The sequence below is a fragment of the Cyanistes caeruleus genome, chromosome 1 (genome assembly GCF_971803275.1).
Source record: "Cyanistes caeruleus chromosome 1, bCyaCae1.hap1.1, whole genome shotgun sequence".
In the NCBI taxonomy this organism is placed as follows: domain Eukaryota; kingdom Metazoa; phylum Chordata; class Aves; order Passeriformes; family Paridae; genus Cyanistes; species Cyanistes caeruleus.
In genome coordinates this window covers 103,270,185-103,288,033 of record NC_141701.1, presented here as the reverse complement: position 1 = coordinate 103,288,033, position 17,849 = coordinate 103,270,185, and the positions used below count along the sequence as shown (strand labels likewise).

Genomic DNA, 17,849 nt, shown 5'->3' with positions numbered 1-17,849 from the left:
CTGAACACTACAATCTGGACATTGCAATTTATATCTTAGTTAAACAACCACATACCTTCCACAGTATTATAAACTCTTCTTATCAATGAAAACATTTTTAGATATCCTCAGGCAGATATTTGTTACAAATTAATAGCAATTGGAATCTTCAACCTCATCTTATTTTTCTCAATTTTTCTTTAAATATTAAACTTGGACAAAAACATCAATCTGTTCTGTATGGACATAAATTAACTACATCGTTTAAAATAATCCCTAAAAATGCTTCTCAGTTTATGTTTTGTAAATCAGGGCAGTGAAAGCATGAGTTTATGTCAAAATTTTTGCATTTCAAATGAACAGGGCACACGTACAACAGAGAAGTACACCACTAATCTTTCCATTCACCAGTGCTATCTGAAAACTGTTGATAAGTGCTACAATGAAAAAAGTATTTTAGGAAAGTTACTCAGCTCTTTGTCTAAGTCACTGTGAAAAATTACACTACTTTGATACAGTGCAGTAAAGTTTTCTGACATTTTAGTGCTTGGCCTGAGAATCTTTTAAGATACATAAAACAAGAAAAGTAACAAAATCCTTTCCTTCTCTCCATTGAGTTTCAATACAAATGTTGAGTAAACTCCAATTCATCCTCTCATACCATGAGGTCTGAGGAAAATAAATCGCAGACTCACCATACAATTACTGTAAAAAATGGACATGAATTTCTGCCAAAAGAGAAGAAAACAGCACAAGATGTATGAATATTTTATCACTGCCAAATGGAGTTAAGAAGAGGTGGCTATAAAGACAAGTGGCCTACAGCAATATAAATAAGTTGAGTAAGAATAATTCTAATAAATCAAATAATAGGTTTTCAACCAACAATTCAAAACAGAAACTCCAAGCTTGTTACACAAAAATACAGTTCTTTCTTGGACAGACTAATTGAAGTTTCCTCCAAACAGACTAAATGCCACCAGGAGATGTTCTGTATACATATACCACTAACACTGACTTTTACAAGAATCCTGTGGATCACAGCCTCCAAACCAATAATCACTAAATGGAAAACAGGGTGAACAGGCCCTTCCCTCACAATATCAGTACTGCCGTTAGGTCTATTGTTCCTAGAAATCTAGTTAATTTTATTGACTATTTCTCTTTTTGGCATAAAGTCAATGCTAGGCATATAATTCTGAACTAGCTTGTAATACTGGTTGTCAGAGGATATTAGTTACTGTTGTAGGAATAACTAGGCTCTTCAGTACTAGAAATTACATACTATCTGGGTAAGGAACAGAAAAATAATCTAGATTTCATTTTCAAAAATCTCACATGTGGGGGAAATGAAGGAAACACTAAAACAACAAACCACACAAGAAGGAAATACATGATCAGATGATTTCACAATAAAAGGTACCTAGCAATTAAAAGCACAAATAAATCTAAATTACAAGAAGTATAGATGAGGAACTTGGTAACCACCATTCAGAAACAAAATTTTTCATTCACCTCTTCAGTATTCTCAGATCTAGAAAACTCCTGGGATATTCAACTTGTTTCTGCTGCCATTGAAATAAAGGGGGGAAAAAAACACCTTATGCACAGGCTCCAGCCTGTACTCAGACTGAATTTAGTGCTTCACAAAAAGAGACCCTCTGAATGAAGGAAACAAGTGCAGGTGTGAGAAGTCCGAATGCTTGAATTGCGTAACTATTCTAATTCTTTTCCAGAGGGACTTGACCAAGCCACAACAAAATCTTCTACATTTCCAATCTATTTTGGTTGAAAAATTGATAGCAGATATAGGACTGAAGGTAGGTTTGGTTGTATGCACGGTTCTGCTCTTAAAAATTAGAGGGATGAAATGAAATCAATTTCATGAGCAATATCCTGACAAGAAAACAAAAAAGGGGGTGGGTGGGGAAAGAAAGCAAGAGGACAAAAGAGAATGAGGAAAGACTAAACTGTCAATTGTCAAGACATTCTTGTAAGTAGGGGCTGATCTTCACAGCAATTACAGCTGCAGCTGAAAGTCATCTGAAGCTGTACCCCTTTCCAAACTAAGCTGGTTGATAAGCAAAGCTTCCTGAAATAAAAGTCCACCACACTACAAGACTTGCTGTACACAAAGACTGAGCAAATGTGTCACAGTTTCTGCTTTGGAAGGGGCATAATCTTTTAAGCACAACTTTTCAACACATGTACTTGGTATAGGATGGAAAATGCATTGCTATCTTCATAGCTGATTAAATATTTAGCCTAACCAGTAGCAAATATTCTGAGTTATTGCATTATTATATTAATCCAAGTTGACCACCAAAATTACCCTCTAAATTAATTCACTTACAAAATTAACAAAAACAGTCCTTATTTTTGAACCAAGTGCTCCTTGAAGCTGAAGCAAGGAGGAAATGACTAACAGACAGCATAACCCGTTTACAGCTTCATTCTGAGCATCTTTGAGAACATCAGGAGAGTGTTTTACCACTACCATTATAATCAGTAGTCTTAGTCTTCAGCTGCCCTGATTAACAGACCTCATGAACAAGAGGCACACAGTAGAAATAACTCAAGAGGTTCTACTACATGTCAAATTTCTATCAGACAACTTTTACACTTGTTTCACTGCGTCAAAACCAACGTTGTACCTAGTGCTGCAAGAAATCACTGATTTTAAATCTTAGGAAAAGTTCTGACCCTAAACAAATGTTATTTCATCTTCCCATCAATATTAAAGAAGTATCCTAGAAACAGGCTGCTCAGAGGTACTCCCACCATACACTGGAGCATGGATTCTGCAGGCACAGATAGAAAAGATTACACGCTGATGCTAAGATACATGTACAGAAAAACTTTCATATCTCCTTAGAAAGACCAGGAAACTACAGAATTGACTGGCTTATAGCCTTCAAACTCCTCTTTCTTTTATAAAAGCTCTGTCTTTTCCAAAAAATTACTACGGACTAAAATTTCATATGCTGCAATTCCAAATCAGTGCCAGCAATAGCTAGACATTAGTTCAGAATAATAACTTAATTAAAAAATCCCAACTGTAAATAGTGATAGAGAAAAACAGCAGAACTGCTTAATGATAGGAGAGGTATTCAGTCATTATTTCTATCATATGTACAGCAAAGTGTGTAGACCACTACCTTCTTAAGCAGTGCTGACTTTACTGAGCAATACAAGGTTTTAAGAGTCAAGGCAGAACAGGAGATGTAAAACAAAGATCATTCCATCCATTTACATGCCACCTTACAGGCGAAATAAAAAAGTATTTCCTTTCTAAATAAAGTCTTAAAGTCAATCACTGAAGCTAAAATACAACAAGAGACACATTTCTCCTTCAAATTAGCTTTAAAAAATCCTTATACACTACCAGACGGAAACAAGTTTCCAACAATCTTCCGAACAGTACCTCAGCGCACTTTTACAAGGAGGTGAACCCCCTTCTAGCATCTTTTAACAACACCCAGAATGGGGAGATGCTGGAAAATAGCTCTCCAATGCAAGCTAGGAATTAAAGCAAAATCCACTGGAGACATTCTTGGAATGGAATTGGAAAATTACACAATCTAGTCAAGAGTGAAGTATTACATAGAGAACGACAATTGAAAAATTTCCAGGTAAGTAGACATGATTATCAGTAAGACCTGAAGCATAATGCCAGACTAACAGAAAAAAAAAGAATTTCTGTTTTCTTTGTGTGCATTGTGGACTCAAAATTTGACATATTAATAAAATCTCTTTAAACATGTGCTCTATTAAAGATAATAGTAATCAAACCTGAAATACAGAGGTAGTCTTAATAATTATGGAAGCCAGTTTTCCAGACAACAGAATGTTCCTGCTATTTGCCAGTAATATTAAATAGAAAAGGACAATCTTCAGAAGAAAACCATGCATTCTTAAAAACCATTAAGTGAAATAGTTATGGAGCAATTTTGTATCTAAAAAAAGTAAAAAGCTATCTCTAATCTACCAGCAGTGAAAGCACTAACTATCATGGGTGCTAGGATACGTGTAGAGTTCCATGTATCTGGATTTCGCCATACTTTGTCTGGTGTAAACCTGTTGAATTCCAGCTCTTAGGTCATCCCATATCTGGTCAAGACCAATCTGTTTAAGTCCATGCGGGTTCTGACTCCTATTCGATGACATTTTGTATTTCCCGTAAAGTCTTCCAGTGCAGCAGCCTGAGCTCTTGTTATTCCTCCATCAGAATCACAAGTCAAGTAACATTCTAAACTCAGTTGCAGCAACTCAGCAAGATATTCTTCACTCTTAAAAAGTGATGCTTCCCAAGAAGATAACCTGCAACAGGAAAACATACACATTATATGACAGTCCGAATTTATCCACACTAAAGATTCAAAATTTATTATTATTTATATTTCATTGAAATACCGTCATTTACACAGATAGAAATCCATATTAAGATGTGAAATACCAATTCCTTGGTTTTGCAATTCACTGCAAAATGAGACAATACCCAGAATTACCCAAAGGCTGTAGGTACTTAGATCAGCGCAGCTGACAACAAAACCCTAATGCTAACAACAAAACATAATGACAAAAAGCTTTCCAAGCAGCAGACACTACCTACCAGCAAGTGTAAATAGTTCCTTCCCATTCAACAGTGAAAGTCCAGTACTTCTGATCAACTCTGGGTTCTGTGGTAGCTCATCGTTTAATAAACACCCTTATGGGTATCAAAGATTAACCAGAAGATACTACAAGTAACTTTTTCTTCACTTATCAATAACTCTTCCAGACTTGAGATTCTATTACAGATTACCTGAAAGGCTAAGGCATTTTGGTAGCAGAGAATGCTTATATCTGGGAAGCATAAGCTTACATTAATTTCTTTGCTAAGTAGGACACCACTTCTCTCAATGTCGTTTTACCAGCAAGAGAACATACAGTCAGTAATGGTGGGAAGAAAGAACTACTAATAGGAGTACACAGGATAAATATTGAATGAATTGTGAATGAAACAATAAGAAAGTAAGAAAATGCACTAGTCCCATGAGTTTTAAGTGCACAAAGTTCACGACACAGTGAAGAGATAGCTACCAATTCATCAGCCTCCTGATATTATGGAGAAAGAACATACTCACCTGGAAAGGCCCATTGAAAACATCAGGCAGAGAAGATCCATTTTTACACAAGTCTATAAAAACATGTTTGCAATTTTAACATGCCTTATCCTCCAAAGCAATAAAATTAAGAACCTATCAGAAAATGACAATGTAAAAAATTAGCCCATGAGTAAGAGAGTTGTACCAAGTCAGGACCAACTGAAGTCTTCCCATTCATTTAGGAAGCTTGTAAGAAAGATGGAGACTTTTTACTAGCAGCTGAATTTACAGCAGAAGGGTCAATGGTTTTAAATTAAAAGAGGAAGATTCAGAGTGGATATAAGGAGAAAATTCTTTAGTGTGAGGATGGTGGTGAGACACTGGAACAGGCTGCCCAGAGAAGTTGTGGGTGCCTGACGCAGGCAGTGTTTAAAGCCATGCTGAAAGGAGCTTTGAGCAACCTCATCTAATGGAAGGTGTCCCTGCCCAAGACAAAGAGACTACACTAGATGATCCTTTACAGCCCAAACCACTCTGTCATTCTACACCCCACAGCTCATTGACTGGAGTACTCAAACCACAGTGAAACAACATGGCTTTCTAGTTTTCTACAGACAATACAGCTTTATGATAAATCTGTCATACAAGGCTCATATGAACCCTTCTGTAATTTCGAGAATAGTACAGGCTGAGACCAAGGAAATCCTATTATTTGTTCTTGATCTCTGAGCAGCAGAAAATAAAAAACATTCCTTCAGGACCTACTGTTAAGTCATACTTCTAGGCCATTCTATGTTCCACTGCAGGCTTCACAGTTTTGAAGATTAAGTATTCTGTTATACCCTCTCTGAGCTCCACCCAATTATCTGAAGTTCTCTTCTGCCTTTTCTTCTGGACCCTAAAAAGACCAGCTGAGAAACAGACATTTCTTCATTCTTTTCAGTCAACAACTGTCTTAGTACAGTAATACAGAAATAACCTCTCCTCACAGTCTTTTGCTTCCCATCACCCACATGCATTTAAATCTCAAGCTCTAAGTGAAAATACCAGTATTTTCATTATGTGAGTCTCAGCAACAAGTACTGTCTCATTTTAATCTGACATACAACTGATTATGTAGCTTCTTTTCCTTTTTACAGGGGAAACAGTTACTCAGAGGATTAAGTGGAAAAGCAAGAATTCAATTGATAATACATCTTAGAAAACACATGCTGAAAATTCAACCCTGCCATTTCTGTATCTCTAATTACAGCAAACTACTTATTAAAGACACATGACAATCGTGCATCATAATGCTGAAGTGCAATCAAGATCATACCTTGCTTGTATTTAACTTCTTTAATTTCTGGAAATTGAACCTGTTGCAGCACTACTGATGATGGACTTTCAGGACTAAGCAACAAAAGCTAGGAAGAACAAAGGTCCACCAGTGGCCATTCACCTCTGCTGTGGGAAATACTCTGTGCCTGTTACACACCCACTGTCTTAGATTGTGATCCAAAGTCAGCACGGCAATAAAAGCAAGAAAATTAATTCAATGTCTACAATCCAAGAGAGCAGAAACACTTTGATTTCTTAAATCTGCTACTAAAGAAGACATGGTTCTGAATCTGCAATCCCATGACAACTGAAGTATGTGTAAGAACTAACTCACTGTCCCTCGCTTATTAATCTGCCAATAGCAAGCAGCCTGGGGTTAGAGTGCATTTGTGTAAAAACGCTGTGTAAAAATACTTCATTGCTGTATAAGAGCTTCTAACAAAAGGCCAACCCCTTGCTAGCTAACAGAAAGCATAACCAGCAGATGTTGAGTTTCCCCCTCTATGATGATGGATATATTTAACTCTCTTCTCTAATTAAACATCTCCTAGTTTGCTTGAACCCTGGTGCATCTATGAATACCACCTTTTCCCAGAATCTTTTCAACTTCAGGTGTTCCTCATTCACACTTTATTTTCCTTCCCCTTCCCCTACAGTAAACCTCTGTATTTAAGTCAGGATGCAGTATTAAGAAAAAAAACACTATGAAAAAAAGAACTTAATTTTGGTTTTTATTTTCTCATTATGTCCATTACATAAAAATATTCTTTTTAAGTCATAAATCCACTTTTGACACTACCTCACTGTCCTTTGGTTGGCTTCCAATTTGAATTTTGCAATTAAACACATCAATACAGAATGACAGTACCATCTCACTAACTTCCTAGACTCAAACAATTTACTTTTTCCAGTTAATTACTGGTTAACAATCAGAAAATAGAGCAATAGATGAGAAATTCTATAAGCTACTATCAATTTTTTCCATATTTATTAATGTGCAGAAAAACAGAAAGGTAGTTATTAATATATTACTTTAACAAGAATAAAATTTCAATATGTAAGATGACTTTAACTACAAAAGCATATTTATGAAAAGATCTATTCTTACTTAGTGGTTAAACTAAACTATGGTATTGAATTTATAGAAAGAGCAGGGGTAACACAAGGCTTTGTTACCTGGCACAGTTGTTATTATACACAAACATATGAAATTCTATTTCATGTGAAAAGTGCTATTATTCTGATTCACACACAAAGAAAAAACCCTTTCCTATGCAAACAATTCTTGAAGGTCAAAGCAAGTCCACAGCAGTCACAACGCATTTCTTCACCCAACATCCCAAGTGCTGAAAAGAGGGAAAAAAGAGTTCCTAAGCCAGATTTCTCAGTGCCGAGGCTGCGCGCAACCGCCTGAATTAAAACCTCACCATTAAGTCATGACCCTTAAATCAGTGAGATCTCTCCCTTGCAAAGTGCTCTTGGCAGGACTCTGCACAGGCAGGTCTTGAACTGACCAACACTGCGCTTTCTCACCCAAACAGATGCGACTTGCTGCTGATCTGCTTCAAGGATAAAACCAGCTGCCTGAGTTGCAACATCCACTCTGTAGCTTTGGACCAGAGAACCCAGACTTCATTATAGATTCAGAAACAGCTATATTTGCATGAGAAATATTACCCCTGTAGTTTCCAGACAATATATGCACAGTTTGAGGCAGCAGGATGATAGTGTTCAATGCCAGACGATCTTTCAACCCCGCACTCAAGTACTGCAATTAAACCAGTCCAAACAAAAGGAGGTAACACTTCTGCCAAAACTTTAAAACAGCCTTGAAGGACTTAGAAGAAATGGTATTCTCTCTTTTTCATTACTTGGAGACACACATCATATAGATAAACCTCATATGCATTAGAAAACACTGGGCTTGTTTTTATTGATAATCTAATAATAAAGAGTATTTTTTTAGATTTCACACATCTTTGGAAAACGATGTGTACACCAGAAGAGGCCTCCAGGAAAATGTGAAAGTTAACCCTGTGTTTATCTAAAAAACATAATAAATCCCACTGGATTTTCAGCATCCCAAGCTATCTGCTGGAGCAAATACCTAATTTTTACATCCTAACACAATACAACTTTCAGCTTTACAGCTCCAAGGCCTGTGCATCACCTGTTGTTCTCTTACAACCCCTTATTTCTAAATTACATACTTCAAGATAGTTTACTTCAGTAATTACAGATGGAATTTGAACTTGTCAAGCTTCTTGCACAGTAAGAACTTATAGGTTCAGAGCAAGGTTTCCCAGCTAATGCAAGAGCCAAGATAGCACTGTTTTAAAGACGCAATAAAGAGGTATAACCTCTAGACTTATTTTATCTCTTGTCTAATTTTAAATAGGAGGAAAATATTCTTGCCATGTCTAGTAGCATGAGTTTAAGTGATCAGATTTAGTCATACTAAACCCAAACACATTTGGGAAGAGAGCCAAGTTTCACTAATAAGCTATGGTGGAATGAATGACACTAAAAATAAGTTCAAAAACCTTCAGCATTATTAAGTTTCCAAAGTTTACAAGAATGTGTATTAAAAGTCAGAATTTCACCTCTGTACACTGGCTCAAATCCGTTTTCTAAAACTGAATCCAGGTTCTTCAGTAACAAGAGTACAGTGCTAGTTCATTTGGACAGTGGCTACAGATTGGTATCTTTTGTAAAAACTGGTGCAGTGACCATGCTCACTTTAATGGCCACTAAAATATCAGCCCTCTGAGCTGAAAGAATAAAGCATAACAAAAGTTTAATCTTTGGCTTAAAAAGTCAAGAAAAATTACTAAATTTGGTACAGTCACTCTCTTAAAAATGCAGGATGAAAATCCTCTTGTTAAACTCCCTTTTCCCACATTCTTCCAGTCCAACTCCTCTAACTTACTTCATTCTGCTCTCCTGATGCTGTAATTCAGCAAGTCTGGTTCAGAAATTCAACAGATGCTCTTGTGTTCACCAAACAGCAACACTGAATAAGGTTCTTGACCAGTTCTACTACCTCTAAGACTCTTCACAGAGCCAAGGCAACTACTCAGGTTACCCAAGATATTCAATACTGATTGAACATTATGACACAAGCATGCGAGTATTTTAAAAAACCTGAATCAGAAGCATTACCTTTGGCCTAGCACAAGCCATGTGCTTGTTCCTATTTTAAAAACAACTTAAAACACAGCATGCTCGTTTATACTCTATCTGACATAAATTTCAAAATGGCTATAGTTGAAGTGAGCCTTAGGTATTACCATATCAAAATATTTGGCAAGTTTTTGCCTTGCAATACCTGTCCAAAGGTACACCTATTTTTTCAGCATTAAGCTCGATACAAAACATACCAAAAAATAAACCAAACCCCTCCTGCAACCAAAGTAGTCAATTCAATATTCATATATCCTCTCTTACCAAACATGGACAGCTTCAGAGATAGGAAGGATACTGCCAACGATCCAGCCTACAAACCAGGCTTAAGATTCTTCTTGAACACCTTTTGAAAAAGGCATGCAAACACTAAGTACAGAGCTAAGAACAATGTACCTCCCTCTACTGCTGTGGAGTTAGCCTGTAAGATACAATCTACATCATTAATTAGATATACGTGCTGGGAGCCTGACATAAGTATATATTTGTATACTTATATATGCATATACTTATATAAGTATTTAAGTATAAGGTGGGGAGAGATTTAATATTTGTTTGTTTTCACCTTTTACTTCTTTGCCTTTATAATTTATAAGTTATCTCTTTGAAATTTTTTCCAGGTTAAAAAAATGCCTCTTGACTCCTAAAGGATACAATCTCCATTCCAGCACATATTTGTCTGATGGAAGGAGACAAGAGAAATATTTCTATTTTGTCCCTATAATCACTTGCACTCACAATTTATGATTTCAAAGACACCTTTCATATCCACATACCTGCAAATTAATTTATTGTTTACTTGACTTCAGTTGAGGCTAGCATTATGAGCTCTAAACTGAAACATTGCTTAGTTGAGCCATGGTCCTGCATGCAACATTACACAGCACTCACATTTCTGTCCAGAATTATTTCAGGCTACTAAATATAAAGGCTATAAGCTAGGGAGACAGTTTATGCATTTCACATGACACAATCCTTAAAGCAAGATTAGGAACAAGCATAATTTCCATAGCACTTCACATGCTACAAATGTTCAATTAATCGACATCCACAGAATCTGCCTATAGCAGACACTTTCACTGTGCCCCAGCAAAATTACACAACTATTGTAAAAAATGGTTATTCCAGAAATCAGTACCAGAAGATAAATACTACATTTTTTCTCCCTTTTCAATAAAGGTATTCTAAGAGAAATTACAAAATTTACAGTGTTCAGTTCCTCTGTATTATTATAAAACACTGAGTTACATGCAGTGTGAAAAGCTTTAGCTCATCTTATTTTCAAGGGAGTTAAATTCACCTCATTATGAGAAAAGGCAGAGATTTATGCATTCATTCCTCCCTTCCAAAAGTTGTCTTTGGGTGGTAAAAAATTCTGTGCAGATTTTTTTTTAAAAAAAAAAGAAAAAAGCAGAAGTGAGTATGTGTAATTTGGCAGTAATTTAAGACCAAGTTGTGTAAATTCAGTGTAAATTTTGGGTGGTTAATACTGTATCTTCCTAACGATGACTTCATTTAGGCTTCAATGTTCTCCCCACACCCCCTCCTCCGTGTTTTACAGCTCTGATCAATGATATCTAAAGCACTGTAATTAATACACTCCTACTTTACTTCATGTGCCAATGGTACAGTTGCCAGCTGAAAAAAATAAAAAAAAGCCTGGACATGTTCTTCACAGTTAGAAAGACTCTAAAATTCACATTTATGTTTGAATTTAAACACAATACATGGAAGTAACTTGGAATTGCAGTTTTCACACTTTTCTTACTTAAATTATACATGATTGTGTTCACTAAAAGCCTTTTTAACTGATGTGGTTTATCTGTATGCCTGAATATAAGGATTTTTCTAAAATATCAATATTCCTCAGAAGAAAACCAAGAAACTTGGAGTGTGCCACTTCTTCCCTTCCCTTTGCCTATTTTTTACCAGTTCTTTAACATTTTCTTTATTTCTTCCTTTCAGCTTTACTTTGTCTTCCTTGAACAAACAACTCCAGTAGCTTTTGAAAGGTATCTCCCTACAATAATGCCATAGCTAATACAAAAAACCCCAAATAACCCACACCAAACCCCAACATATATATATGTTGCCTCATAAACAAAGGCAAGATCTACATTCAACAAAGTTTGCTGTTGTATTCTACACAAGCAAACTTTCCCTTTTGCAATTCCAGCCAAAGTAAACACTGGTCAATATTTAGAACCCCTCCTACAGTAAGTTTCATGGTTGTTTTGCTGCATCAACATCAATTTGGAAAACAGTGCACGGGACTACATCCTTGAGTACTACTTAGGTAAAACTTCTCAGCTTTGCTTGGCCATCTTCAGAGAGAGTTCACTTTGCTGTTGATGAAGTAATTCTTCTGCACAAAGTGTGTGGATTTCTCCTAAACTGAAATGTCCTTTTCAACCTAAGGTCTTGCATATTCCTGTGTCAAAAACATGATGCAGACCCTACAGTATTTTTTAACTGAGCCTGCAGTTAATGTGCTTCACAGCATCTTCAAACACTGATTATGCTCAGGCTTTACACCTTGGAAAAAGGAATGCTGCAGATTAGGAAACAAAGAAAGAGAATCAAGTCAAGATATGGGTGCAATAGAAGGAAGAAAGTTTTACAAAACTTTTTACAAAACTTTTTTAAACACTTTTTACTAAAGCGTAGTGGGTTTGTGTGACCAGTTTTTGGTACTGGTAGGGAGTTCTGTAAGAAGCTGGCTGTAGCTTCCCCCAAGTCCAAGATAGCCAGTGCCAGCCGGCTCCAGGATGGATCTGCCACTGGCCAAGCCTATGCCAAGCAGAGAGGGCAGTAACATCTCTGTGAGCACATATTTAAGAAGGAAAATAAAATTATTGCACAGATGTAATTGCACTCAGAGAAGAGAGGAATGAGAATACGCGAGAGAAACTCTACAGGCATCAAGGTCAGTGGAGGACGAGGCACTGGAGTGGAGATTCCCCTGCAGCCTGTGTGAAGACCATGGTGAAACAGCTGTGTCCCTGCACCCCATGGAGGACCACAGGGATGCAGAGACCCACTCGCAGACCATGGAAGTCCACAGGGGTGCAAATTTCCACCTGCAGCCCAAGGAGGAGACCCTTGTCAGGGCAGATAGATGCCTGAAAGGAGGCTGTGAGCCCATGGGAATCATTGAACAGGTTCCTGGCAGGAACCTGCAGACCCATGGAGAGAGGAGCCTATGCTGGAGCAGGTTTCCTGGCAGGACTTACGACCCTGTGAGGAAACCCACGCTGGACCAGGATGCACCTGAAGGACTGCACCCTGTGGAAAGAGACCCACATCGAAGCAGTCCATGAAGAGCTGTAGCCCATGGGAAGGACTGATGCAAGATAAGTTTATGGAGAACTGTCTCCAGTGGGAAGATCCCATATCAGAGCAGGGGAAGGACTCTTCTCCCCAAGCAGTGGTAGAAACAGCTTGTGGTGAACTCACTGTACCTCAGACCCTGTCTCCCTGTGCTGCTGGTGGGCAGGGTGGAGAGCCAAGAAGGTGGGAGAGGTGGGGGGAAGGTGTTTTCAATATTTTACTTTTCATTAACCTGCTCTGATTTTGATTAATAATAAATTCAGTTAATTTGCCCAAGTCCAATCTGTTTTGCCCATGATAGTAATCAATGAGGGATCTGTCCCTGTCCTTGTCTCAACTCATGAGCCTCTCATCGTTTTTTTTCCTCTCCTGTCTACTTGAGGGGAGTGATAGAAGTGCTTTGGTGGATACCTGGCATCCAGACATGGTCAAACCACCACAGTAAGATAAAGAGCCTTGAGTATTCCCACATTCTCTCTGGCTTAAATCATATATACGATACAACCTGCATAATAAACCCAAACAAAAATCAAAACAAACAAGAAAGCAAGACTAAACAAAGCCAAATGAAACCCAAATAAACATAGATAATGAAGGACAATGCACATGAAGATGCACTTCTTGAATCAGTCAGAAAGAAGCAGAAAAGGAAAATGAGGACAAACCATGAAAACTGCTAGATAACCAGTACGCCAAGCAAAAGACAGAGTAATAGACCTGTTTTCTTAGAAAGGGAAAAGAAGGAAAAAAAAAAGGGAAAAAGAAAAAACCAACAGCAGCAGGGAGTTAAATCCAATACAATTCAGAAAGAACAAACACACAGGGCTGGAAACTCTGAAATACCTTGGGCCAGTTTAGAGACATTAATGATCCTGCAAGGACAATTCTTACACATAACTGTTTTCCCAAAAGATCTTACCAGACATCAAAACTTCAACTAAATCCAACTTAATAAGCTAAAACATCATAATCCTACTGATCTTCAACAAGAAAACATTAGTGTTGTCTTACAGTTTGCTTCACACAGCATGACCTCCACCAGAACATCCAGGGTAAGCCTCTGAACCCTAACACAAATCCCCCAACATTTTAACAGTACTCAATGTATCACAACACACACTTCCATACTGCCCCGTTAAAGACACAAACAGGAATTTTCACCTGCAATCATTTTTCAACAGTTTTTCCATGCTCTTGGAAGGCAGCAGTTCTTACCAATAACTTTAAAACCATTAACATGTTGCTAAAAAGTGAAAACCAATTCTGGCTGGAACCTCTTCCCAACAGCTTGCTAATTTTACAACCTCTTCCCTCTTGTTACTCGTGGAAGAGCTTAGTTGGTCAAGGCAATCCAGTTTGCCACTTCAATTTATATATAAAGATGATAGTCACACCGACTAATCTTGCAAACAGTCTGGTATTTTCAGACATTCCACTGTACCACAGAAGCACAGAAGCTTAAATACTGAAGAGCTTCCTCCCATATTCACCTTCATACTAATGTTTCACTCTGAAGTGACAAATAATGGATAAATCAAGGACTGTTGCAATTACTTGCATTCATTTCCTGCATGTGACAAAATCACAACCTGTGAAAGCCGCTCCCTCTATTTTCTTCTTTTCCTTTTAAATCGTCTCTACATTAAGTACAGGAATACATGCTAGTGATCTTGACTCCTACTGTGGTGTAATGCTGCAAACACTGTTGGTAATGAACAGTAGAACTCTCATATTTTATTCTAGATGCCTAAATACAATCAGCCCAAAAAAGAATGAGAACTTTCTCATTAAATTCTAGAAAGGGATTCATATGCAATTTTTCTGGTTCAACTACGGAGTCTGAATTCTAGCAGCCTTAACTTACAGCAAATATTTATACCTCACAAAAAGTTAGTTCTGCTTAAATTCAGTATCATCTTCAGCAAGTTTTTAATCAGTTTTGATCCCTAATGACTGCAGCAGGCACCCTTGGTATAGAAGTGAAACAATTTAACTTAATTTTGTAAAAGTTAAAATTGCCACACATCTCTAACACCCACATTTAAATTCTCCTTCTTGTTGATTAAGCTTGCATCATTAAGTTTTAAAGCTAAGCGTCCATTAGAATCTAACAAAATCAATTTAACTACTTAAGAATATAAACTTTGATTTTATACAACTCCTATCAGTGATGGCATCCTAGCATAAGCACACTTTCAGAAATACCAAAACTTTTTCAAAATTATCTCAGAAAAAAAAATTGTAAGAGAACAGTCCATTTTTTTAAGAAGAAAAGTTTATCCTTTGGGTACCCAGAAGCAAGCAGAGCATTTGTCCATGAAATTATTACCATGAAAAGACTAACAGCTAACAAACAAAGAACTATTTCCTAAAATACTCTTTTTTTCCCCTAATTCAGTCCTTTAAACTTCAGAAAAATTTCCAAGTGACAGTCTCCACTGCCAGTGAGACTTGCAAATTTACATATGCAATTAAGTTTAAATTACAGAGCAAAACACGGTGAACTAAGGTCACACCACCAGCCTTAGTTCTGAACTCTAATTCCCATTAAGATATTGTCCAACCTGAAACACAAAGCAACAAAAAGCCAAGTTACATCAAATACATACTAAAAGTACAAGAAGTTTCTGAGTTCAGTTATGGCTGAAATTGCCTTACTAATTACCCAAATTTTTGTAGGTCCCTGCTTCAAATTTAAAAACTTCACCTTTGTCTACTTTGTATATTAATGAATCAAATACATCTGGGTCTCAGTAGCAAAGCCACTCATCCCCAATAAAATAGGAGAAGCATGTGCATATCTTCAAAAGATAAATACATTACCAGAGCAGAGTGAGAAGCTCCCTGCACTGCAGAAACTTCCCATCATCATGATCCTCACCCTCTTACATGAAAATCCATTTCTTCTGCACATTAACACCAAGCTTGAGACATACAGCAACATAAACTAGAGCAAATCTAATGAAATCCAAAGACAAGAATTTCATATCACCTTTAGGTACTTCTAATTTAAAGAAAAGCAGAAGTCAATGGTATTGAATTGGTATTCAAATCTAGCGCATAACTATAAAGATGTCAGAGAAAATATATTTTCTTAATCCTTTACTCTTAGTCCTGCTGTTAAGCAATGCCTTGTATCCACTAGACAAAACTAAAGCAGGGAACCTTTTGACTCCAAAACCAGAACATTCCAAAAGAGAAGAAAAGGAGATAATAAAAGTTTTTTTCCTGAGATTTTGGAAGAACATAGCATTGAAGTTACACTGTTTATTCAAAAACCATACAACAGTTGGGGTTGAAAGGCATCTTTAAACATCACCTAAGTAACCACCCCTCTGCCACAGACAAACATCTGGCACTAGATCAGGATGCTCAAAGCCACATCCAACCTAGCCTTGAACATTGCCAGAAATGAGGCATACACAACTTCTCTGGCTCTCTGTTCCAATGCCTCATGACCTACCACATTAAAGAATTCCTTCCTTATAACCTATCTAAATCTACCCTCCTTCCCTTTAAAATTTATGTCCTTTGTCCTGTCACTACAGGCCTTCGTAAAGTCTCTCTCCATCTTCCTTGAAATCCCCCTTTATACAGTGAATGAAAACCTCAATAAGGTCACCCTGGAACCTTCTCTTCTGCAGGCTGAACAACCCCAACTCTCTCAGCTACAGGAGAGGTGTTCCATCACTGATCACTTTTGCGGCTCTCCCCTGGATCTGTTCCAATAGATGTATGTCTTTCTTGTGCTGGGTGCCACAGTGTTGGATGCAGTGCTCCTGGTTCACCAGAGAGCAGAACAGAGGGTGAGAATCACCTGCTTCTTTTTACAAGCTCAGGATACAACTGGCAAAGAAAGTAGTGCAGTTTTGGAGAGAAAGAGACACCTCTGGCAAAAATTTACATGACTCTATACGCATTCCCTGAAGTGCAAAATGAAATTACTATTTTCCTATTTTCACAGTAGCCTTCATTCATCTTACTAAGGCTCACAGATAAAGAAAGACTTGAAAAACACTGCATTAAATAAACTGGAATGTAATCAATGTTTAGTTTAGTAAAAAAAAAAAAAAAGTATTTGATTTTGACTTGTATCATTTATAAGAAGAGGTAAGGCAGCAACAGGAGAGGTTCTCTCTTGTGACATCGGAGGTTCTGTGGGTAACGAGAAAACTGACAGAACTATCCACTGGGACACAGATGATTTCCTAAAGCAGTGCTCTTTCCAGAAGCTGGGATAATGCAAGGAGTGTTTAAATGTGTGGTTACATTAAAGGCTACAAGTTACAGCACTACAGCAGGGCACATCAGCTCAGAGCAATTTTATTACCAAGTCATTTAGTCATGTCTGTAACAGGTTTGGACTGCAGCGCTGTAGAAACATGAACAGTCAATCTGTTTTGTTCTTCTATTGAAAAATCTACAATTCTTACAATACAACAGTAAGTTACTCATGTAGACAAGCTCAACATGTCTTTATAATTTTCCAATCATTTTACTTTCTTACTGAAAATTCTGCTTTATCAAGCAAGAGAAACTCAGTGGTCTCCATAACAAACCAGGAAAAAAAATAGTTTAAGTTTGCTTGCTGTATAGATCATAATATGTAACCAGACCCCTGAATGTTGGTTCCAACAACCACTTCTTTACACGGAGATAAGCTTGAAAGATAGTTAACTAGAATTTTTCTATTAATGTACTCTTACCTATAAAACATGCTAGCACCTAAGTATTCTGTTTAAAATGAGATCATGCATTCCTAAAGCATATGCAGAATTTCCAAGGCTAAGTTTTCCATATTCTTCTTCCTTCCAGGTCTGTGCAGCAGGAAGACTGCATCAATCTGCAGGCTGCTATAACTGCCTGTGCACATCCTCCTGATATCCCATCCAAGTGAGACATCTGCCCTGTTTTCTTTCTGATGCACAGAGACAGACCCTGTTGGACAGC

The 17,849-nt window shown here is 37.3% G+C and overlaps 1 protein-coding gene across 1 annotated transcript in view; it reads right to left on the bottom strand.

Moving 5' to 3' along the window:
• CUL1 (cullin 1) overlaps positions 1-17,849 on the bottom strand; it is a 54,041-nt gene that overhangs the window by 33,004 nt on the left and 3,188 nt on the right. Inside the window, exon 2 of the mRNA XM_086845707.1 lies at positions 4,007-4,299. Within this exon, the coding sequence (XP_086701833.1) occupies positions 4,007-4,146 (140 nt within the window). The 5' untranslated portion in view covers positions 4,147-4,299. The remainder of the gene's footprint in view (positions 1-4,006; positions 4,300-17,849) is intronic.